This window comes from Brachyistius frenatus, unplaced genomic scaffold (genome assembly GCF_029030835.1).
Source record: "Brachyistius frenatus isolate BFR_SWC_R1_liver_20210118 unplaced genomic scaffold, ASM2903083v1 Contig_130, whole genome shotgun sequence".
Taxonomy (NCBI): domain Eukaryota; kingdom Metazoa; phylum Chordata; class Actinopteri; family Embiotocidae; genus Brachyistius; species Brachyistius frenatus.
The window spans coordinates 805,317-829,154 of record NW_027210729.1 but is presented as its reverse complement, the minus strand read 5'-3'; the positions used below and the strand labels follow the sequence as shown (position 1 = coordinate 829,154).

General features: G+C 44.6%; 3 protein-coding genes across 6 annotated transcripts; 1 reads left to right on the top strand and 2 right to left on the bottom strand.

The window, feature by feature from the left end:
- Positions 1–7,273: 7,273 nt before the first annotated feature.
- pigh (phosphatidylinositol glycan anchor biosynthesis, class H) lies at positions 7,274–9,905 on the bottom strand. The gene is made up of 4 exons (XM_069714413.1): positions 9,465–9,905; positions 8,682–8,891; positions 8,482–8,565; positions 7,274–8,321 (listed from the first exon to the last, which is right to left on the bottom strand). The coding sequence occupies exons 1-4, from the start codon at positions 9,639–9,641 to the stop codon at positions 8,247–8,249; spliced, it is 546 nt and encodes a 181-aa protein (XP_069570514.1). The 5' UTR covers positions 9,642–9,905; the 3' UTR covers positions 7,274–8,246.
- A 129-nt stretch (positions 9,906–10,034) lies between these two features.
- zfyve1 (zinc finger, FYVE domain containing 1) lies at positions 10,035–15,721 on the top strand. 4 transcript variants are annotated; one of them, XM_069714395.1, is made up of 13 exons: positions 10,035–10,361; positions 11,234–11,419; positions 11,525–11,768; positions 11,865–12,125; positions 12,276–12,490; positions 12,690–12,796; positions 13,029–13,137; positions 13,238–13,335; positions 13,551–13,668; positions 13,961–14,131; positions 14,242–14,422; positions 14,569–14,682; positions 14,935–15,721. In XM_069714395.1, the coding sequence occupies exons 2-13, from the start codon at positions 11,348–11,350 to the stop codon at positions 15,165–15,167; spliced, it is 1,923 nt and encodes a 640-aa protein (XP_069570496.1). In that variant the 5' UTR covers positions 10,035–10,361; positions 11,234–11,347; the 3' UTR covers positions 15,168–15,721. The 4 variants fall into 4 exon arrangements, with proteins under 4 accessions (XP_069570496.1, XP_069570493.1, XP_069570494.1 ...); XM_069714393.1 differs by lacking the exon at positions 10,035–10,361 and adding an exon at positions 11,057–11,147; XM_069714394.1 differs by lacking the exon at positions 10,035–10,361 and adding an exon at positions 11,062–11,153.
- Positions 15,722–16,769: 1,048 nt separating this feature from the next.
- On the bottom strand, positions 16,770–23,524 carry wdr21 (WD repeat domain 21). The gene is made up of 13 exons (XM_069714458.1): positions 23,175–23,524; positions 22,913–23,049; positions 22,529–22,686; positions 21,964–22,046; positions 21,293–21,395; positions 20,549–20,692; positions 20,285–20,334; positions 19,972–20,051; positions 19,515–19,607; positions 19,082–19,179; positions 18,781–18,957; positions 18,247–18,361; positions 16,770–18,138 (listed from the first exon to the last, which is right to left on the bottom strand). Exons 1-13 carry the CDS (start codon positions 23,285–23,287, stop codon positions 17,888–17,890), a joined length of 1,602 nt encoding a protein of 533 aa, XP_069570559.1. The 5' UTR covers positions 23,288–23,524; the 3' UTR covers positions 16,770–17,887.
- Between the last annotated feature and the right edge of the window lie 314 nt (positions 23,525–23,838).

Genomic DNA, 23,838 nt, shown 5'->3' with positions numbered 1-23,838 from the left:
GCTAAAATGCACAACATTGTTCTTTGAAATTTAGGAGAGTAGTTGCGAAAATTAAAATACACAACATAAAAAGTGTACTGTTAAAATGAGTGACATATTTATGTATTTTTGCTGTGTTTTTTTCTGACCTAAAAACATTGAAAGAGTAGCAACTCAAATTAAAACTGCAAGCAGTGATGTACGGGCCCTAGCACTCCCACACGCCGCCTCCCTGAAGCCGTCTCCCCGACGTGCAGCGCGTGAGGGACCGCGTATCCCCGCTTAAAGTTGCTATTTTTGTCTCGTTTCCTGTCTCCAGCAGGGGACGCTGGCGAGCCGTTTGGCCACGCCCACTCGCAAAACACATCAGATGTATCGTCTCACCACGCCGGTTGTATGTGACACGTTTCGTGAGGTTTCAAGCATCCTTTGACCTTAAACATCAACTTCCTGTGTCACGACGAGACATCCAACTTTGCCGCATCGTCACGGCGACGCCCATTGACAAAGTCGAACGAATGTCTCAATATATCATCAACTACATGTTTAGGTTATTGTGACCCGACTTTACGTTCATGTGATCAACCAGCTCGACGTAGAATGTGAAAGTATGAAAAGTGTCATTTCCAGTGGCCAACAGGGGGCGCTATGACTATGAGCGAATATTACAGGGGTCTTCAGGGCGGGGCTGTTATCATACCTGTGATGTTTGGAGAAGGTCGGTCCATGTACATAAGATTTAAAGCAACTCGTAGTTTCATGGCGAGACGCTCAAAATGGCCGCCTCTCACGGGCACACGCATCGACGAAAACGAATTATTTTGATAACTTTTAATCCCAAACATGTTATCTATCCATAGAACCTAAATTCAAGTCGGTGGGACCAAATCCCTAGGACAAGTTCGACAAAGTACAACGTGTCAGAATCGCCCAAAATGGTGACTAAATTCAAAATGGTGGACTTCCTGTCGAGTTGACGTAACGGTGCAATGTAACTTTTTTGTGCGTCTAGGTGTGATAGACGTGTCCACCGGATTTCGTGAATTTAGGTAAATGTGTCTCTTTAGGGGGCGCTCTCGAGCCATTTGGCCACGCCCATTCGCAACTCCACTAGAATACGGAATTTTTCGCCGGGAGACATGTGTGTCTCCACTTTCATGAGTTTTTGAATATGATAAATCCAAAAAGGCAAATCACTTTACGAAAGAACGACTAAGAATAAGAACATTTTTACGAAAAACAATAGGGCTTTCGCACCGATGCTCGGGCCCTAATAAAGAAGAGTCAGAGCTCTACAGAAAACAATGTGGGGACATTATTTGGCAATCAGAGCTCATTTATTCGATGCCCATACTAGAGAAGAGAAGTGACGTCAAGTGAGCTTGTTGACAACAAACCAACAAGAGGAAGTTTAAGCTGTAGATTAACATTCACACAAATGCAGCAGACTAAAGCACAACAAGTGTAATCTTAGTTATTTTACTGAATTAGTGTGTTTCATCATTAATGCTCTAGTAACTGGTGAGAAGTCCTGGATGTCCTGATAGAAAAGCCGTTTAGATGCAGGCTTCCGGTCTTAGGTACATGATTATTTTGGGACGGTACGGATGTGTCATGTGTTCATGACACAACAGAAACTTGCTGCGGGGCTTCCAAAGAAGACGATAATGAGACAGCCAGCAGGATGTGCATCGATAGTTGTTTTCCCAAAAATGTGGCCTTCCCCGCTCACTCAAATAAATCGTTTTAAAACATTTTGATCAAGATAGAAGGTCATTTTCATGTTTAACTTTGTATTTCTGAAAATGTGTTGTTTTTAATGAGGCTTACGAAAAATACGTTTAGTATCACCTCAGGCCACATGTATAAATTTACTGTATTTGTTCCTAATAAAAGAGGACACATTTTCTCTACAACTGATGGGTCGTGCTCATACTGAGTTTACCATCGAAGGAGCCCATGTGCTTTGTAACCTTAATACTGTAGAAATAAATAAGAAATTCAGATTTATTTTAAAAGTATACCGGTTGTAGCTCAGTAATCTCATCTGTCATCTTCTCAGTGGTTCCATTCTAGTCCTCCCTGCCGCATCCTCTCTATTGTCTCTCACATGTGATGTCATTTTGCGTGTGGTCACCATGGGAATATTTCTGAACGAGTGGCATAGCATCGTCATAATTCTCATCTCTGCAGCAACTGATTACAGAGCAGGCGTACTTGTCCCGGACACACATATCTGCGCATGCCAATCTATTATCAGACGTGAGAGGAGGAGGCCTGTCATTACAGCGGCCGAGTTGTTTTCGGTGTCGGGATGATTAACAATTAGGAAAGACACTAAAGTTAAAGATGAGAATCACCACAAAAAAACAAAAAAAAATTAAACGGCATCATCAACATCGTACAACTTGGTAGTTGTTTGTAGTCGGCTTTTCCTGCAAGCTCTATTATGAGGAAAACAATAAAACTAATCACTTTATGAAGGAGAAGACCCCTTCTAAAGTCACATATGTTAATTAATGGCTACTTTATTTTGATTTATTGCCTTTAAAGTTTGATGTAAACCACAGTGATTCTGAGTGAATCATGAGTCATGGACAGCGACTCACCACTGAAAATGAAGAAACTGATGCTGTCATCACACAGCAACATGACTGACATGAGTCAATTAATGATGAGGCATACTGTACACTATATGCAAAAGAGTCAATCAAATCACTTATTTCAAGCCCAATAAAAGCACAAAAGTGCTCAGAGGATTTGAATGCGGCCGTTTATAAGCCTTTCCTTCACACTTGCACACGCACACGCACACACACACGCACGCACGCTCATACACACTCCCGACAATGGCTCGGCTCTTTTCTATAGAAACAAAAAAACGGATGCATGTTTGCATGTAGCTCTCCGCTGTCAGCTCCCCTGACAGACCTGTCGAGCAGGCTTCACGCTCTCTTATCTACTGCCAGCTGGTTTGACGAGAAGTTCGTCTCACTTTTCTCTCATCTACCAGGTGACGCTGCGAGGACGTGGCCTGAGAAGACTTTGTTTCAATGTATTTTTATTTATTTATTTATTTTTTTAAAGAAATTTGCATTTAAACTGACAGGCAGATTTGAAAACTAAGAAGGAGTGAGATTTACTGTAACAACACCAAGAGATTAAACAGGATCATCGACTCATGTACACAGTATTATAAAGGTTTCACTGAGCAGCAGCAGCTGCAGATGCAGGCTGAGGTGATAAAAGCTTGGGTAAATACATTTTGAGAGTCTAAATACTGGTTGAATGCTGGAGCACGTCAGAGGTTAGAAAGAGGGCAGTCCTGGACTTTCCTGTTCAAGGAGGAAACTGCTCTTCAGAGCAGTTAATCACACTGATGGCAGATGTCAAGAGATCGGCCATTATTTGGGTTGATGGATGTCCACGTCTTTGAACATATATCACTGCCCAACAATGTTTTTTTGCTGAACGTCCTTGTCAAACAAACAATTAAATTTGTTTATCAAGGATCCATAACCGCCTAAAAACAATAGAGTGAGCAGCTTATTTAGTGTAAAAAAACCAACATTGGTGGGAACACACACCGCTTTAATTCAAGGACACTGGGCAGAAGTTGCATCATACAAACAGGAGATGAGTTTAGAGTTTGTTTTTAATGTGTGACATCCCGCAGCTCAGAGAGAGTTTAGAAAAGAATTTGATATTTTTCATATCTTGGACTTTTTCAACAGTAAGCTCGAGCAGCAAAGGTGCTTTTAATCAGTGGATCGAGATCACCAAAAAGGTTCCAAAGAGTTTGACAAGTGGTCCTGTGTAAATGAGCCTGTGGTATCACTGTTATGTGATGTAAGAACAAGTCCATCGACACCGTTTTTTACTATGTTGTCTATGGCAAAATCTTCTCTTGTTTGAGTATATTGTTTTACAAGTCCATGTTTTAGACATTTTGTCTGTAGTTTGCTTTCTTTTGTAATGATTAGCACTCTCCTGTTTCATTACAAAATTACAAAAAGAGAGATTTCTTTGGACAGAGAGGTGATCAGGTACACTTTGAACGTTAGGGGGGAAGGACAATGGAGCTCCACAGTTGGAGTCCCCAGTGTCAGCTCAAGTGACCAAAAACAAAAACAAAAACAAAAACAAAAATCAATGGATTAGACGAAACTGATTTCGCAACTCCGCCCCAAAATGCAAATATTTCTCCATTAACTTTAGTTGCAAAAACCTTTTTAACCCTCTGTGACAGACAGAATGAAATCCTCCATGAAGAAAACTGCTGTAAAGATGCACATCCCACAGGAAAATACACTTCCACACAATATCACAACTCTGCATATGCAGTGTTCAACAGAGGGAGAATAAAGTGACCAGTAAAACTCACTGACGTTATCAAAGGGAGTTCGTTTTTTTTTTTTTTTTTTTTTTTTGTGTGATTCAAATCCAAACTGAAATCATGTTACTCCTGCCTGTTTGAGCCGGTAGTAAACTGACATATTTCAAACAATAGGCTAACGGTTTCTTCCTTCAGCACCTGCCCGCCAGCAAGTCAACACACAATAATAATAATACAAAGACCAGGCTTTACTCTGAACAGAGCCATTACATGCACCAGATGGCAAACCTTTGCACTTGATCCATTTCTGTAAACTGAATGCACATATGTATACTGTATACTCTTCTGCAACAACAAGTGATGTAGCTCCAGTAAGTAAGTGACTTGGTTTGACGTTTTGGGAAATACACTCATGTGCTCAGATCAGATGCCACTGGCATGTCGGTAGCTGGAGCAAGCAGTTGGTTAGCTTAGCTTAGCATAAGGGCTAGCTTGCTCTGTGGGAAAGTAACAAAATCTGCCAGCATATTGAAAGTTATTTTAATTTCAGCATCAAATCATCTACTACCATCGTGAACTGTTGTGCTCAAAAGTTAACTGAAGCTAATTAACATGATTACTAACTGACCAATTATACCTTCTTTGTCTAATATGTAAATATAAAAGTCCCAATTTGCTGTTTTACTTTTTATTTCTTGGCTGGGAGAAGTTACCAAGAAAGTTTTGATCCCTGCCAAGAAATAGTCCAGCACATAACTTCCTTTAAAAAAAACCTAAAAAACAAAGTTAGATTCTGTGTGGAATAAAGAAAAGACATATGTTAAAGCTGGGGCAGACAATTCTGTAAAAATCAGATAAAGACCCACAAAACAAAACAAGAAAGAAAACACAAATAAAAAGAAAAAGAAAATGCAGTCCTCTTCCTGCAGCTCCGCCCCTTTCTCCTTTTTAGCCTAAGCCCCTCCCACCAGATGAGTTACAAGCATACAAGCGCACTTTCATCGCAAAATTCTCACATCTCTAAAATATGCCACCATTATTGACACCTATCGCATTTATTGTCACACTTTGTTTGTGTTGATTTGCGTCACAGGCAGCTGTTGCTAGAGTTGGTATGGCAACTGTTTCTCAGTGATTTTCCACCAATGAACCAGATTTCGTATCTGGAGGGACATACGCATGCATTTCTGCATGTGTACGCTTTGTAGAACAGCCAATAGGAACGCCCTTCTCTCTGAAATGATTGGCCTAAAATCTCTTTTATTTGCAAATTGTCTTCAGCCTAAATCCAGACGTAAAAGGAGGTCCACAAGTCAAATATTCTCTCGGACCTCTTGTAATACAATGAGCTGAAACGTCACTTTGGAGTTTTCGCCCAATGGTGCAACAAGAAAAAAAAAAAAACTGCCAACCTCAGCTTTAAATAGTGGATTTTAGAGGTGCTAATAGTTGGACTTTGTTACCTTTACACAACCAGGCTAGTTGGTTCCTGTCTTTATGCTAAACTAAGCTAAACTACGCATAATCGCTGTTGACTGCTCCTGGCAAGAACGTCACTATTTACCAAAAATGTTCAACTCGCTATAAATTGATTATGTGCTGGTTTGTGTGTGTGTGTGTGTGTGTGCACTGCAGGTGGTAACGGGGTAACTCCACCTCTCAGTGGGTCTCCAGTCCCTCCTCTCCCACCAAAGCATGAGGTTCTCACACCAATAACTCTGTACGCTGACTTTACATGTTGTTGATAACACAGAACTACAAATCTGACATAAATCCCACATTTGAATAGAGCCAGCAGGAACAGATAGGGTCACCGAGTTCAGTAGCTTCTGCCAAGTATGTTAAAGAACATAACATCCACAGATAGATTCAAGTCGAGGTGAAGCACAAAAGTTACTGTCCTACTATAAAGAGGGGAAATTAACGGTCCACACCTCTGGCAGAAGAAAGCCTCACTATGTTTTTGCCCAGCCAAACCTTTGACCTTTCCAATTGGGGGGGGACGACAACGACACTGCTGCTTTGCTTTATGAGCCCTATTCAGAAGCCCTGAGGTGTGACTCCCCAGTTTTCTCCCCTGCCTGGTCCCTGACTGTTTCACACCTCCGGGAGGTACTATTATCCTGTCGAGGGCTACTCTTCACAGCAGCGTAACGCTTTGCCCCGTGAAAGTCACACCCATCTGCTTGTTTTGTTGGCCTGCAGAGCATCGAGTTCACACACGGGTCTGAGGGGATGCTGTAGATGGTCATTGAGAATGAGAATGGATGGAAAACACAAGGCCCTGAGGGGAAACATAGGAAGAGTGGCAGCGAAAACATAGGCTCTGAACTCAACCTGAGCACTAATCTGATGTGGATCTTTTTATGCAGGTCTAATTATTTTCAAGCCATCACTTGTATCCCATAACATTAAATCTTAAAGAGTGAGGATCAACACTCCTGAACAAACTGTTAACAATACCATTCCTGTGCAGCCAAGATCTTTCTGAAAATCTTCCTACAGTCATTATTGCCATTTTTAAATAAGCGAGGAACATTTCTGAGAACAGGTCTTGTCTATAAACAGGAACACAACAGACACCTGATGAACGTGACCAACTGCCTCTACTAAATGAAGGTCTAGTTAGGAGGAAGTGAAAATGTGTTTGAGAAGAAGGCGTGGAGGACTAATTATAAAAAACAAACAATGCTTCAACACTATATATTCACTCACACAACTCCTTTAATAACTCTTGTTTAGCTTTATGCATTGTCACACAGAGCACATTCAAAACCAGTTTGTTTATGTGGACAAACAAAGAACAGGACAGTGTCTTAACCTCTGAAGAGCAAGAGCTGATTCATCAAGCCTACTTCCAAAAGTTTTAAGTGTGGTGCTGCCCCCTACTGGAGAAAGTAAGTACAACTCCTCAAAGAAAAACACAACCATCTCAAATAATTGAAAAGCAGCACAGACTTTATGTTTTATCAAATAATTTTAAAAAAAGGAATCAAAATAGTGTTATGCTTGTTATAAAACACAGAAATTGTCATAATAAGTCCATTCAATTCTAAATAAATAAGTAAAGTCAATAAAGCTAAATTGCTAGATTGTATTTCTATGCTTTCTTACAGTGATTCTCAACTGGTGGCTCGCGGCCCAGAGGTGGGTTGTGGATGTCTGAATGAAAAAACATTCAGACATCCAATGGTATAGTTAATGGGAAAAATGTTTCCAATGAAGCAGTGGGCGTGTGGCAGCAGTTTGCTGCCATTGTTGTCGAGACAGTAGTGACTGAAACTCATTGTTTATGTCATCATTATTTAGTTCAAGAAAAGCCTGCATTTTTATTTCATGCAGTTGAATTAGGATTATTGAAAGTGGATGAGCACCCGTTTAAAATGGTTTGAAAAGTTTATATGCTTGTAATGGAATCCAGCTGCACATTTGTTTCACCTTCTTTGTTTATTTCACGTTTTTAACAGTGCAAGAAATCATTGTGTAAAACTGCTCTCGTCTACTTTTTAACTCGTAAATTCCAAACATTTGGATCACAACTGAATGACCATGTAAAAAGGTGGTTCTTAAAAGCCAGACCAGTTGCGAATCAGTGCTTCACTACAATACAAGTTAAAAGGTTTGGATGTTTAGGATTAAACAAATAGTCTAGGACCAGTGCTATTTTTCACAAGTTATTCAAAAAACTACATAACAAAGTACCACAGTAAGACAAATATTGGTCTTTAAAATGTGGCAGCATTTTCTTTTGTAATAAACAGATTGCACCAACATCATGTGGGCTATCATTAAGGTGTGAAAAGGAGGAACAATTCATAACAAAATACTCTGTACATCAACTACCTCCTTTGTACTTTTTCACCCATTGAAAAGAGAAGTACTTAAAGTCGGAAACATGTTGCAGGACAAGAAATATTGCATGTGGTGCGCGTCATTGGCACTTTGAGAGAATCTCCTGACAGCTTTTGTAAACTTTCACTAAGCAGTTCAGCCTTGGCTTTGAACTCTGAAAGACAAAGGACGGATGCGAATTAGAAACAGGCTCTTGTGAATAACAGTGCACGTATCAACAGCCCCTTTAAAGAGGTAAACGGGTAACGAAACACAGAAAATAACTTGTCTAGCGTACTCTCTGAGGCACGGGTACAGTTTACATTCATCCTCACCTGAAACAGTGGCACAACACATGACACCGCATTGGGTTCTGAAGGGTCCTTCAGCAGCACACAAAGGTAGTAGATGATTTGATGCTGAAATTAAGAACATCACACGTCAGTCCAGTTTTCCCACAAATGTACGAACTGGAATAACAACAGAAGAATAGCGCGAGGAGTCATTTGTATTTTCCATTAGTTTGCTTCTGCACCATGTAAATAGCTTCATTGATGACTATATCCTTGATCTCGCTCATCTCAATGAACGAGGTGATCTCGCGGCCCGAGGCGTAGCTGGAGGACACCTGGATGCCCAAGGAGCCAATGATGAGGAGGGACTCGTGGTCGACCTTCACGAAGTGGATGTGAAGCATCATGCCGACGAGGGTGACGATGATCGCGCTGGACAGGACAGCCGTGTTCTGAGAAAGAGGGAAAGCGTTCACATCCACTCTTTGTTGGGTGTTTTCTGTGATTCATTAAAGACAGTTTAGTACAGTTAATCTGAAACTTGTAAACTTTGCAGATCACAAAGAGTATGACCTGTAGTACGGGCTCTTACATCTGCCGGGGGAAAAAAATTTTTTTACTGGCTGTACAAATAAACATTACGTTCTTACTTGTATATTATGTCTACCAGTGATATCTTAGTATGATTTAACACAATCATCTGACGACTATAAAAGGCCATTATAGCTCCAAAATATCGACAATAAACAAACGAGACGTATTTGTCTGAACGTCTTAATATCAGCATCGTGACTTTGGTGTATAACATGGTCCATTGAAGAGGTTATAGTAATAATAATAATAATAATAATAATAATAATGAAAAGAGCAAGCAGTAATCGTCTAGAAATGTGTATTCAAATGAATGCTTCCTTCAGAGTAACTATCCAAGAAACAGCACACGTAGTAAAAGGATTTCAAAGTGCAGTCGCATGATGTTTTTCCTTGCGGTTACGGAGAGCCGTCCCGAGACACGTGGGTCTTACCTCCGTGAAGAAGAACACGGTGTACGCCACGAGCCACACGGCGCAGGTGTACACCATCACCTTGCCGATGGACACCTTGGGGGAGCTGACCGTGAACTCCCTGCAAAAGCTGGAGTGGTTTTGATATTCCAGAGAAATGTTCTTCCCGCTAATGTCGGAGAAGGTTTCGTCCTCCATCGTAAAATGAACCCCCCCCCAAAAAACAACAACAACAACAACAACAACAACAACAACAACACGGGAGTGAATTACGAGTGGAGCTTCGAAGACTTAAGTCAGCGCAGCCACGCGTGCTAAGTTAGCACCGAGCTAACATTAGCCATCTGCAAGGTCAGCAGCAATAAACAAGAGATGACTTCTTAACGACGAGGGAGAGAAAACTCTGAATGCATACTTAAGCCGCTACCTTGCTCCCAATTGAATATTAAATAAATACACACAAAAAAAAGAAGAAAAAAAGACGATGAAACAGTTGAATACTTCCAAGATGAGCGTATCGGCTGCCTGCGTTAATCTTTGTTTTGGTTGCACTGTTTTAACCACCGGGGTGTGCCGGCGTTGCGTGGGTTCGGTAAGAGTGGCTCAAAGCAGCGAAGCAGGTTCATCGCGACAATTAGGGGGCATCTGAATATTAAACACACGTTTCACGGTAACGTACGTGACGTGTTAGTCGGTAGTACCGCCGTAGGGCGTTGTCGTGAGTTTGCAGTCTCCGGGCGACCGGGTAACGGCGGCGTACGCCGGTGTACCAATACGAGTGCACCCTGCAGCAGCAGCGGGAGGGAGCGAGGCATTATGGGCAACGGTTTATATCGCGTCGATATCTCCGCTTTATTTGTTTGAGTTGACGCGTTGCTTTTGTCAAAACTACCTTTAGAAATCACGCGAGGAGCACAAGTAAGTATTTGAACTATATATGGAATAAAAAAAAAAAAAGATCTCGTTTTTAGCTGCAAATTTCAAATACCTCATTTCCCACAATGCATTGTGTGTGTTTTTTTTTTTGTGTGTGACTTTTGACCTCTGGATAAAAAAAAAACAAAAAAAAACAAGCCGATCAGCTGATGTAAAAGCAACAACATCGACAAAAAGGGTCTGACGAGATTATAGCGAACTTTTGCTCTACGCGGCGGTGTTGGACAAGAGTACGTGTCCAGGTTTTTAGGCCTTGTCGTCGTCCGGCCGGGACCGGCAGCAACCGCTCGGTTCAAGTCGGACTGAAACGAAGCTCGGAAGTGTGTCTCTCTCTTTCGGTACGAGCAGCTAATGTCTTGTTTATTATTTGGAGTTTCACGGCGTGTTTCTTTTTTGCGGGGCGTTATGACGATTTCATTTTTTGCGACACCAGTGACTTCGCATTACTACTTGTAAAAGTCCCGCTTGTTGTCAACACCCGGGGAGGGGGAGGGGGAGGGGACAGGGACGCACGTCGTACCGGTGGTCCGTCAGGTCCGTTTGACATGAGCGGTCGAGGTCCGGCAGTAGATGGAGGAATGAGCAGCGCGGTGCCGGTGTGTCAGGAGAGCTACGCCTGCGGAGGCGCGGAGGAGGCTGCGTTTGAATGCGACGAGTGCGGTAGCTTGCAGTGCGCCCGCTGCGAACAGGAGCTCCATCGCCAGGAGCGGATGAGGAATCACGACCGGGTCCGGATCGTGCCGGGTCACGTCCCTTTCTGCGACTCCTGTAAGGGTGACAGCAGCTGCTCCGTCCGACTCCGAGCGGTGGTGCGCTGCCAGGGTTGTAAGATAAACCTGTGTTTGGATTGCCAGAAACGTACCCACGGCGGAGTCAACAAGAGGAAGCACCCTCTGACACCTTATCCCCCTCCCGCCAAAGCGTCTCGGGACGACGACAACAACAGCGCGACTGCTGGGCAAACGGACATGGAGATCCTCAAATCCAAGCTGGAGAAGGTGTGCAGCTTCCTGTTGGTGGACGAGAAAGAAGAAATGCAGGTAGGTGCCTGAAAACAAAACAAAAACAAAATCGATTTCGACTTTTGACCGCTCCTCATTACTGAGGTGCCGGGACGACTGGACTGACCTTGTGCGGATCCTCAGGTGAAGGACGAGGAGGACTTCGTCAGCAGACTGGGCTGCAGACCGGATGAGCTCCTCAAGGTGGTGTCCATCTTTGGAAACACTGGCGAGGGCAAATCCCATACCCTCAACCATACTTTCTTTCTTGGGAGGGAAGTCTTCAAGACCTCCCCCACCCAGGAGTCCTGCACCATGGGTGTTTGGGCAGCCATGGACCCTCTGCACTGGGTTGTAGTCATCGACACAGAGGGACTGCTTGGGGCTGGTACGGGACAAACAACGTATTTCCTTTTAATATCGTGAAATAAACAGGGATATCAGGATGCTATTAAGATACAACTGCCCTCTTTTCACCCACCAGGTGCTAATCAGGGGAAGCGAACCCGGCTGCTCCTCAAGGTCCTGGCGATCTCTGACGTGGTAATCTACCGAACGCACGCTGACCGTCTCCACGACGACCTCTTCAAGTTCCTCGGGGACGCATCGGACGCCTACTTGAAACATTTCACCAGGGAGTTGAAGGCGACGACCACCCGCTGTGGTCTGGACGTCCCGTTGTCCACGCTGGGCCCCGCGGTGATCATCTTCCACGAGACCGTCCACACCAAGCTACTAGGATCAGGTACACCGAATGACTCCACTGTGTTGATGCTTTGAGCTTTTTAGGAAGTCGGTGAGCCAGAGTGGCGCTCTGTTCAAAGACGTTCACGCCCCCCCCCCCCCCCTTTCCCTTGTTTTCTGTCTCGGCCTGGGTACGTTCTCCAAAATGAAGACAAGCCATCTGAATCGGCCGAGCGTCTGCTCCAGGAGCGTTTCAGGAAGCTGGGCCTGTTTCCGGAAGCGTTCAGCTCCGTCCAGTACCGCGGGACTCGGACCTACAACCCTCCCACTGACTTCAGCGGTTTGCTGCGCAGTCTGGAGCAACAGCTGGACAACAACAACACCCGCTCACCGCGCTCGGCCAGCGTCATCTACAAGGCTCTGCAGGTAGTGACGCTTGTCGGTAACCGTGTGTGTTCATGTGGTCGGGGAACTGAACATCACGCGAGTGAATGCAGGGGGAAAAAAACGACGTGCGTAGGCGCATTCGTGCCGACGTTGTAGCCGAGGCCGCCGAGCCAGACAGTGTCAGTGAGAGCTACTGACTCGTTCTGCCCCACCCTCTCCTCCTACCTCCTTCTTTCAGGCCCTGAGCGAGTGCTTCAGTGGGGAGATTCCAGACGAGCACATGACCAGCAACTCCTTCTTTCCAGACGAGTACTTTACCTGCTCCAGCATCTGCCTCAGCTGTGGGTACGTGTCTCCACCGGCTGCAGCGCAAATTAGAAATCATTCACGGCACTAAAAAAAAAAAAAAAAAATTACATAACATTCTCGGATGCTACAGCAGCCCTCTTACTGTAGCTTCAATAAAGGACTGCACAGTGCGCGTTGATTTCTCTACGGCCTTCTTCATTTAACTGGGTTCCTGTGATGATAAAAGAGTCGGGCTTTTGTCTCCGACTTGCTGTGCTTCTACTCTCAGGTCAGACTGTAAGAGAAGCATGAACCACCTCAAGGAAGGACTTGACCACGAAGCCAAACATCGCTGCCGCTACTCTGCCCAGTACGACAACCGTATCTATACGTGCAAGGCAAGTACACGCGCACACGCACACACACACACACACACACACACACACACACACACAGCCTGCTTGGCCAGACTCTGAGTGTCTGTGCTGAACTTCTCAGGCCTGCTATGAGGGGGGAAAGGAGGTAATAGTGGTTCCCAAAACGACGGCCTCGTCTGACTCACCGTGGTTTGGTTTGGCCATCTACGCTTGGTCCGGGTGAGTCGAGCTCCGACACAACCACTTGGAAGATGATTGGAAATGGCTTCCTTCCTAGCACAAATAATTGAATACATCCCCATTCGATAAGATGAAACGTTGAGCAGCTTTGCCATGTATGATCCACTCGCCTCAGTCCGTGTTCAGAAATCATTGTGCTGCCCCGTCTGCAATCCGTGTCCTAGATACTGAGTTTGTTTCTGTCTTTTGTCCAGATATGTAATCGAGTGTCCCAACTGTGCAGTGATCTACAGAAGCAGGCAGTACTGGTATGGAAACCAGGACCCGGTGGAAACGGTGGTCAGAACAGAGATCCAGCACATCTGGCCAGGGGTGAGACCACAGTGGAACAGCCCGTGTGATATTCGGCTTAAACCAACTAAACAGAGTCGAAAGCCATTTTCACCGATTCTCAGTCACACCAATGCATTTGTACTACGTTCTCGTCAGCTAGTTATATTTTGTTGTCCAGGGAAGTACTGCAGCATTATTTCATCTTGATCTAAGCATACCTAACAGTAAAGCCTATTAGTGACAAATGATTGTCTCGCTGTCAGCCTGGTGGTCCGTATTCAGTGATAAGAGTGAGTCACACTTGGTAAACCATGACCCCTCCTCTTTTCAGTCGGAGGGGTTCCTGAAAGACAACAACAACGCTGCTCAGAGGTTGTTGGATGGAGTCAAATACATTTCTCAGTCCGTGTCTGAACTCAGCGTCAAGCCTGCCAAAGCGGTCACCTCCTGGCTCACCGACCAGATCGCTCCCACTTACTGGAAACCCAACTCCTTTGTCCTGGTAAATACACTAAAAATGTGACCAAGATCACAAGTAACTTATAAGCAGGTTATCTGCAGTGTGACGGCTGGGAGCAAACTCGGGTGTTTTGCTTCTTCTTTGTGTTGTAGAAATGCCATAAATGTGGGGAGGAGTTCCAGCCCAACGACACCAAGCACCACTGCCGAGCCTGCGGGGAGGGCTTCTGCGACGCCTGCTCCTCCAAAGCCCGGCCGGTCCCCGAGAGGGGCTGGGGTCTCGCGCCTGTGCGGGTCTGCGATGCGTGTTTCCACAACAGGGGAATCTCAACTGGTATGCGAAGGAGTCCCTCTATTCCAATCGAACCCAATTCAGCCCTTAAAACACCTCCAACAGAATATCCGTTTTTCGTGGTTTCCCAGATGTCACACTTGATTTCTAAGTGACTGACTTGGTGTGTGCTTGTTTCCGTGTTGCAGAGTTGCTGGATGCTGCCTTGGAAGAGGAGGGAAGCACCCTGATAGCGAGGAAGGTCGGGGAGGCTGTTCAGAACACGTTAGGAGCTGTAGTTGGAGCCATCGACATACCTCTCGGTGAGCATCGGATCCGTCTCCCTTATCGGTACAATAAAGACGACAAACTGAAATAACCCCACCGGCCGAGCGTTTTTCAGCGGGGAAAGCAGCCTGTTAACTCATCAAAAACTGGGTGAAATGATATGAGGGGAAAATGCGATTACTATTTAAAAGTTACCAAAAAGAAGCAACTCGCTTTTCTTAAAATCAGAAGACGCCCAGCTGCGCCGTCCACATTAACAACTCGCACTTTATTTCCGGTGTGTGCAGGTCTAGTGAAGGACGCAGCTCGCCCGGCCTACTGGGTCCCAGATCAGGACATCCACTCCTGCTGCGAGTGCCAACGGGAGTTCACCCCGCGTCTCTCCATCCACCACTGTCGCGCCTGCGGCCAGGGCGTGTGCGACGACTGCTCCCAGGAGCGGCGCACCGTGCCGTCCCGCGGCTGGGACCACCCGGTGAGGGTCTGCAACAGCTGCAACCAGAAACCTGGAGAACTCTAGCAGGACGAGGAGACGGGGTCAGGAGCGGGAACGGTTCAGGACGCCAGCCTCTGTGAAAACTGGAACTGACGGCATTTGGAGTCTCGCTAAAAGGCTTGGTCACTTTTGGGCGTTTTCTGTTTGCTTCTAGACTGCGGCAGGTTGGACTCGTGTTCATTGTACTTTTAATGCTGGCTTCACGTCACGTCAGTCCCTTCGTCCTATTTCACTTTTAATATGCCTTTTGTTTTCCACTGAAGAATATCAGTTAAGAGTGATACTTGAGCGTCAAGAACACAGGAGAGACAAAACAACTCAAAGTAGAACTGAATTGAGGAGAATTTCCATATGCCCCTTTAGATCCTGTTCAATTTGTATTGATGCACATGGATCCCTCTCATATTAGCACTATTAGCAACTTCTGTCTTATTTGGCGCTACGTGTGTAAACCAGTTAAAAGACGTACTGACTGATTCCAGATAAGCACTTGTAACTACTTGTTGGAGGATGGTTTGTGCAGGAGCCCTGCATGTAACATTTACCACTCGCTTTAGAGGTAAAGATGGGAACCCCATCCCCCCTTCACCCCCCCCTCCTCCCAAAGTTATCCACCACAGTTAATTGTGATCCACCTTTTGAACAACCCTGCGTTAGTTGTCCTCTGATTCAGCCCTGCTCGTTTTAGCTTTCCTGCTACGCTTTGGCTTCAACAGGGTTTTATTACTACAATCATGAGCCATTGATGTCATGTAGCATCAAGGTGCATTCCAACTTATATACTTACTTACTAATTACTACTTAGATAATCCCTTAAATCCTTTGTGACTGTTTGTGCTCTTGAATGAGCCGATAACAAAAGAACAGCCTTATTAATGCTGTCCACGTAAGCTCTTTTAAGTATGGCAGAGAATATACAGTACATATATGGGGAAAAAGTTTACTTTTTAAAAGAGAAAATTGGAAATGGCCTCATTTTGTTTTTAATGTTAAAACTACTATCTGTCAATGAGGCAAATCTGACTGCAGTGGGATTACATGCAACAGAAACTGCTTTTATATAGTGGCTGGCTCACAGTAGAAATGTGGTGCAGTAAGGACTTGCGACCATCTTTGAGGCTGGACCCTTAAAACAGGAGAATCACCAGAAGAGTAATGCAGTTTTACTCTGTCAAATCAGGCTGTCGCTAGTGAGCTTTGAGCTTTTAATGAGCTGCAGCACCAAGTCAGCAATGTTTGAGGTAGCTTGTATTGCAACAGGACTGTATAGATCATCTGAGCTGATAATTATCAAATCAATATATGACAAGTCGCAGTCAGGCTTTCTACTGAAAACCGAGGCATTGGGAGATTTGACTGCATGGGATTTTTTTTTTTTTTTTTCACTTAGTGGCTGGGAGAGTTCGTTTGGCGACGATGTCGACAAACCGGCTGAAATAACAGACTTGAACCTCCATTCAGAAAATGACCTCATCGCTGTTCCTGACTGAGAGAGAGATGATCAATGAATATAGATATCATACGGAGCCAATCAATACCCTGTCTTCATGTATGCTCATACAGTACGTATTAAACTGCAGAAACTCGACATCTGAGCGTGTGTCATTATGGAGCAAATACGATACATGATGTCACCATGTTTAATAAATCTTAAGAATAGTATTGGGACTCGACAACAAGTTAGAAAATGTGTTGATTTGCAATATGAACACAGTATCATCGTTTTCTAATTTAGATCACCAACATCCTAAAGTCCATTTAAAAATCAAGGTTAATCATGTCTTCAAGTAATAATTCTAAAGATTTTCAATTAAATAACGTCTGTGAAGTCTCTTTGAGGCCTTGCATTTGCAGCGGTTTGCACCGAATGGTCTCGGCATCAGTGGGGGGGAAGAAAAATGGAAAGTGGCGCGCAGTTAGAGACGTGTTTTTAATCCTCCAGCAGCGGTTGTTGCACCAGAGAGTAGACGGAGATAACGCAACGGGCTCACTCTTCAACAGCCGACGATGTCTAGATCTCTGCGAATTAAAGTCCCAACTCACGGCTTCAATTACCAGTTAACACCATAGGTGCTGCCAAACTGAACGAAACGGAGATCTTCGAGACTGTAACTTTAAAGGTCCCATATTTGACACTTTTCCCAATGTTTAACTTGCAGCGTTGGTATTTTCCTGAGGAAAATTTAAACTTTTTGTTTTCTGAGTAACACACATCCAGGCCCAACCGCAAGTTTTCTTCAGTCTTGTACGTTGCTCGCTTTGTGGCAGAACGACTCCTTTATGTTTTCTTGCAAATGAAAGGTTGGACAGGGTGCCGTGCTGAGAGCAGACATATGACATAAGCGTATACAGGTTGTGTATATTTCTCCGTCTACTGAGCATTTTGACACTTTAACAGCATTTATGTCGCATCCCAGAGCTGCTTTGTAATCAAAAAAAAGAAAAATCTAAATTTAAACAATATGGGACCTTTTAAGTAAGTGCACTTCTTCTGAAAAGGGTACGGTAAGCAATGTCTACCTGTAACTGTGTGCACTTATGAATGTCGCACCTCCATTTCCTCTTGGCACAAACAAATCTGCCAAAAATAACATTCCCCTGAGATTTAAATGTAACTTTCGGAGGTCCACTTCCAAGTCCAAACTTTACTGCAACTTCTTGCATACGGACTGCGTGGACTTCATCCAGCCAATTTAAACAGCACCGCTGGTAGATCCAGCAAAAAAAAAAAAAAAAAAAAGGTGTCACTTTTCATTGTAATCCGACAGGCCAGCCTCCAGCTCTCCTCCGTCCTGGTAGTCGGTGTTGTATGGGAAGTAGTAGAGGTCGTGTTTGACTGCCATGAGCAGGCCGGGAAGCCCCCTGCAGCCGCCCAAATTAGAGGAGAAGACCACGCTCGGGATCAAGTCGTTTGCAGCCGGGTGGGGTGATGGGATGGTCCTCAGCAGATGGCCGTCTTTTAGGCTCCATAACCTCGTGTAGCAATCTTGACCCACTGTGGAAAGGACCCGAATCAAGTCAGGTAAGCAGTGAAAGCTTTGGGTAACCGAATTGTTTCATGGCAGCAACTATACCGATACAGCTTTTCATCCTTCCCTCCTACCTGCCAATAAAAGCCCTTCCCTCTCATTGACGTGGATGGGAAGATAGGCGTGCTCATTGTAATGCCCTTTATACTCCTGCACTGGCTTCGTCCCCCGCACATCCCACAGCTTGATCTGCACAGAAATGAAAAAAATAGTTGTGGGAAAAAAAAATGAAGAAATTTAGAGCACAAATAACATTAAAATCTAAACACTGTGTTCTGACGGGGGTCCCATAATTTGATCCAGTACAGAGGTTTGAATTTAAAGCTAAAGGTTCATGTCAGGGTGTGGTGGGTTAAGAGCTCTGGCTCACATACAACCGCTAAAGAGAAATATCGACAATCGTTACCTCATTTTTCCTCCCTGTCATTCTTTTAACATGTTGTTGGTCACCACTGTTAACACCTTGATTATAGTTTTAAAGAACAATAAACAGAACTACGTGCTGTCAAGTCTTCCTGCTGGGGACATCGGCCTCATGTCAGGAGACAAAAGTAACATACTAGTAATTCAGAGCCCGCGGACTTTGTTTGCAAGTCAAAGAGCCTGACCTGGCCCAGCATGTCAGCAGCGAGCAGGTAGTTCTCGTCCTGGAGGACGCGAACGGAGGTGATGGCCGATTCTTGATGAAAGCGAGTGGCCTTCCAGCTCTGATCCCTGCGGCCCCGCTGCCGGAGGTCGATGCTGAAGATCTCCCCCGATCTGCAACCGTTATACAGGACAGGAACCTGGGGGGAAGGAGGGGAGGGGGATCGAGGCGTTTTATGCAAGTCACACGATGCAGGATGAATCTGTACAAAAACCATCATTCCGGTGGCATCAAACACGCTTTGAAACGACAAAGTGACTCACCCTGTGGGCAAACTGCTGAGCCAAGACGTCACTGCCAACGCTGTACGTCTGTGTTCGGCCCGTCTCTGCATCCTTCACAATCACCCTACGAGACAGACCTGCCAACACGTACATTAAAACACTTATTTACTTGAATTATTCATTGACGTTTACTGAACAGAAGATTGCTTGTCAACCAGCTGTATTGTCAACGATGGTCAGCAATTACTTGAACACCGCTGTCAAACAGGCACACCATCTCGCCCCTGTGACCCTAAAGCAAAGTTAGACTCCAGTGTGTTTGCCAAAATGTTTGCTTGTATACGTGTCGTCTGTCTGCTCGGTAAAACTGTGCTGTCAGAGACGGTTACATGACTACATAGCCGTGGCCAGCCACCTTCCACATCTGCAGCAGCTGCTGGTTAGGATTTGATGATTGAACTGCGATACTGACCAGTGCTGAAAGTCTTGTCAAACTGGGGATTGAGACACCAAGCACAAGACCACGCGGTGGATATCTTAAAGCTACACAGCATCCCGGGCTGATCTGAGGAGAAAGGGCAAGTGGAGGAGGATTAAAATGGGGCGGTACAAAACCACGCCAACAATATAAGTTATTATCGATCACAGTCTGTCTACAGCGGATGCTACTAAAGCAGGAGCTTTAAAACCCAGTGAGGGATTGTGGACTAAGAGGTATCTTGGCAAAACTTCTTTCAAACGATATTTCAAAACAAAAGCCAGCTGTAAATGTAATTCCAAGAACCGAAACTTTTCAAAATTTGGAGAACTTCATTTGTCGAAGTGAGCTGATCAATAAAATATGTGCTGTATTGCTACTGTGGGCCTTTAGAAATAAACTTTAGTGTCCCAATGTGAATATCGTGAATAGTGCGAGAAGCCTGACGAACCTGGGTTTGAGTTGCTGAAGAGCGAAGCAGGAAGTAAACTGACGCAGCCAGGAGTGTCTGCCACTCCCACCAGACACAGCCTGGGAGTCAGTTCGGTCAAGGTAAATAAAAGCTGAGCCCAGCAAACACTGAGGCGAAGATGCTTATGAAAATCAAAACATGAAGATGATGTAGGAATGTATTTTGAGAAAAGCACCTGACGCAACTATATTTGTAATGCTGCATCTATTTCTGCCGAAAAATGCTGAATATAGGTCCTGTCTTTTGAAAACAAAAGGAAATATAACTCGGTCATCTGTGTTACCAAGGATACAAAACGTGAGAATCAGGGTAGTTGACTGAGGCCCAGCAGATGGAGTTCACCTGCAACACACGTAGTCAGAGCAGAGCTGTTACTATTATGTCAAGGGACATCAAATATATTTCTAGACACACTGTAAAAATACTCTTCTGAGGTGATTCAGGGCTACTCCACATTAACATAATTAACTTGCACTGCAGTCAGTGCACAGAATAGAGTTCGAGAGGTGTCCTCATATTCAAAGTTATGGCCCAGCTCCGGTGAAACACTCCCCACCTTACGGTTGGTGAAGTACAGGTTATCACACATCTCCACAGACAGAGAGCCCCGGTTGCTGCTGCTGAAGTTCATGATGCCGTACTTGCAGCCGCCGTGAGCGACATCGTTGACCGTGAACACTCGCTCACACACCGAATCCCCCTGAGAAACACAAGGGAGAGGGAGGAGGGTAAAGAGACACTCAAAATTACCGCCTCCCGGTCCAGGTGACTGTTTGTGCCAAATTTGAAGAGTTCACCTCAAGGCGAGAAATCACATTCGCAATGGGAAACCAATGCGAGATCGCAGTGACCTGGATTTTTTTCACCACCGACATCTAATCAGTTCATCCTTGTGCCAAAGTTAACGTTTGTGCCAAATTTACAAAAAGAATTCCCCCGAGGTGATCCTGAGAAATGACGAGGACGGATCGATTGAGATCACAACGGCCGTGACCTTTGACGTCCCCGAAATCGAATCACTTCATTTTCGAGAGCGCGTGAACTTGGTGAACAAGAGATTCCCTCAAGTTGTTCCTAAGATGACGCGTTCACAAGAACGGGACGAAAAAACAACCAACCCGACAAATATAATGATTCTGGCTATGAAGGTGTGTAGACATTAAAAAAAAAAAAAATAAATAGAGCAGCAAGTACAGTAGGAAAAAAAAATTATTCTAATTATTTTTTTAAACTATACATTATGTAGAAATACATTTCCACAGTGTGACATTATGCTGGCATGTTTTATGTGCGTCCTCACCACTATGAGTCTGAAGTTGTCGGTGTTCGGGCTGCTGTTGTCGTTGCTCTGGATCTCTAGTTTATGGCGTCTCATTCCGCTGACCTTCACCTCATGGACGAGCCTGGAAATCAACAGTAACTATAGTAACAACGACTAACAGCCATGTCTGCAGACAATCAACTGAACCAGAATAATTTACACACTTCCCTCTCAGCTGTTAAACAGAGAGAGAGTGTGTGTGTATAATTCATTTAATTATAGAAATGTTTGCTTATGGGATGACTATAATCATCTGGGTGTGCATGTATATCAAATTCATTTAATTCAGGCTGTCAGGCAGAACAATATTATGACAACATTTTTGCTTATTTTTTGTTCCTTTTTCTCTTTTTATAAAAATGCCATGTCAAAATTGATTAGCATCCTTATTAGTGGTTTGCAAAGCTCAGAAAAAGAAAAAAAAAAAAAAAACTCCCTCCACACATACAGAAGTCATTAACATTTGAGTTGGTCTTTGTTCCATTGAGCTTGTTTCCTGTAATGCATCACAGCTGTGGCTATAGACACGTGTGTGTGTGTGTGTGTGTGTGTGTGTGTGTGTGTGTGTGTGTGTGTGTGTGTGTGTGTGTGTGTGTGTGTGTGTGTGTAGGATACAAAGAAATCAGCCATGTGCACACAGCATACAATACCTGCAATAAGAGTTCTCAGGTAACAGGCCAAGATGTCTTCTTTGCAGCAGCAGTGAAGTGTTGAGTCCTGTTCTCGGGGCTTTCTATAAAAGAAGAGGATGCATGTCCCCCCGTCATCAGACAAACTCCATTGCGGGACTACAGAATAACCGTGTGCACGTTCAATTCCGCTCATTCTTTTCTTAGTAAAGCAAAATCCATGAGGCAGAACAGGGCGATAAAGTAAATAAAGGTCCGTGTTAAAATAGAAGAAGGTGTGAGGTCTGATTGCATTGTTTGCGTCCTCTAAATACTCTGTCCTCTCAGCACTGGAGATGGCGTGAGGCCATTACACCAGACGCCACTGACATAATGCTTCAGTGCGGTCTCGGACACTGCATAACTCGCCGTGACTCACGTGATGAGCTTTTATCTCGAGGTTAATTATTAATACATAGATTGTGTCTCCACAAGGCCACGTTTATACTCAAAAAAAGAAGCACAATTGAATCTTTAAGTACAACAAACAATATAATGCTGAGCGATAAAGAGGGGTATAAATAATTCTCCCTCACAACTGACTCACTTTTCTTGGCTTTTCATCCTCTGCCAGCATCTTGTGTCTCTGCTTCTCCCTTTCTTTCTCCTGCAGCTGCTCCCTGGTCAGCGGGTTACAGTTGTTGTGTCCAGGCAGCAGGCGGAAGTAGCGGTTTTTCTCAGGGTCGAAGTAGAAACCGGGCAACTCTGGCAAGAGAAAAAAAGGAGGTAAAACTGAGCTTCGCACACGTTCCTCTCTATTTATTTTACTCGTGGGGTTTCTGATCGGAATATTCTCGTCGATATCTTCCCCGAGATGTCCAACGCAGCGAGCCCAGTGAATATGTGGCGGAAATCTGTTCCTGATTTTTGACATCAGTCAGTGTTTGCCACGAGAGAGTGATACTGAGAGGGTTGGTGTCTTGGTACTGACCTGGTGCAGCACTGCTGGCTTTAGAGGAGGAGGAGGAGGATGAGGAAGGTGTGGGTGGAGGTGAAGAAGAGGCAGCTTGGTTATCATATCTCCTCTGAGATGCTCTGTGTGACGGCCCCGCGTCATTATACCCATACCTGTGAACAACAACAACAACAACAACAACAACAACAACAACACTTAGCCAGAAACTACCCGAGCCGGTCAGCACTGAACACGTGTCCCTCTCTTTAAATCTCAAAAATACTTCAAAGTGAACTACCACTGCTCGTCCTGCGACGACCGTCGCCGGCTGCCTCTGTACCACCCGTGGCGTTGACCGGCACCTTGTCGCCTCTGCTGCCGCTGCCCTTCTCGCCAGTTCCACTTCCTCATCCCTTCCGTCGGGAGTCCCGCGGTGAGCAGCCTCGCACCGCGTTGTCTTTCATCCGCTCCCGCGCGCGAGGTTACAGACACGTTTTGGTATTAACGCCGGGGGGCCATTCAACGCGAGGGGATTGTCACAAAACGTTTGGGTGGTTTGATAAATACCCGCTTTGGGTAAAGGTAAAACAAGCGTTTCTTCCTTTATAACGGAGGAGTAACAACTAAAGTTAGACTAACAAAACCTCACGAGCTAGCTGCTACACAGTCACTTCCTGCCATGTGGTCCCGCCTACGGATGCCATTCATTGGCTGATTGCTAACAACAGTGTCTGACGTTTCAGTCATTCATTGGTTATTTTCTTGGTGCGCTATGCATAAATATAATAATGTAGGGAATTATTATTATTATTATTATTATTTTTTATATCAGATGATAGACATTTAAATACAAAATAAAGCACCTGCTCGACATGTGTACATCCCGAACTCGATGCATTATATTGTACCCGTACTACTACTAAAAAAAACAATTAAAAAAACCCCAATATGAATAAATTAAT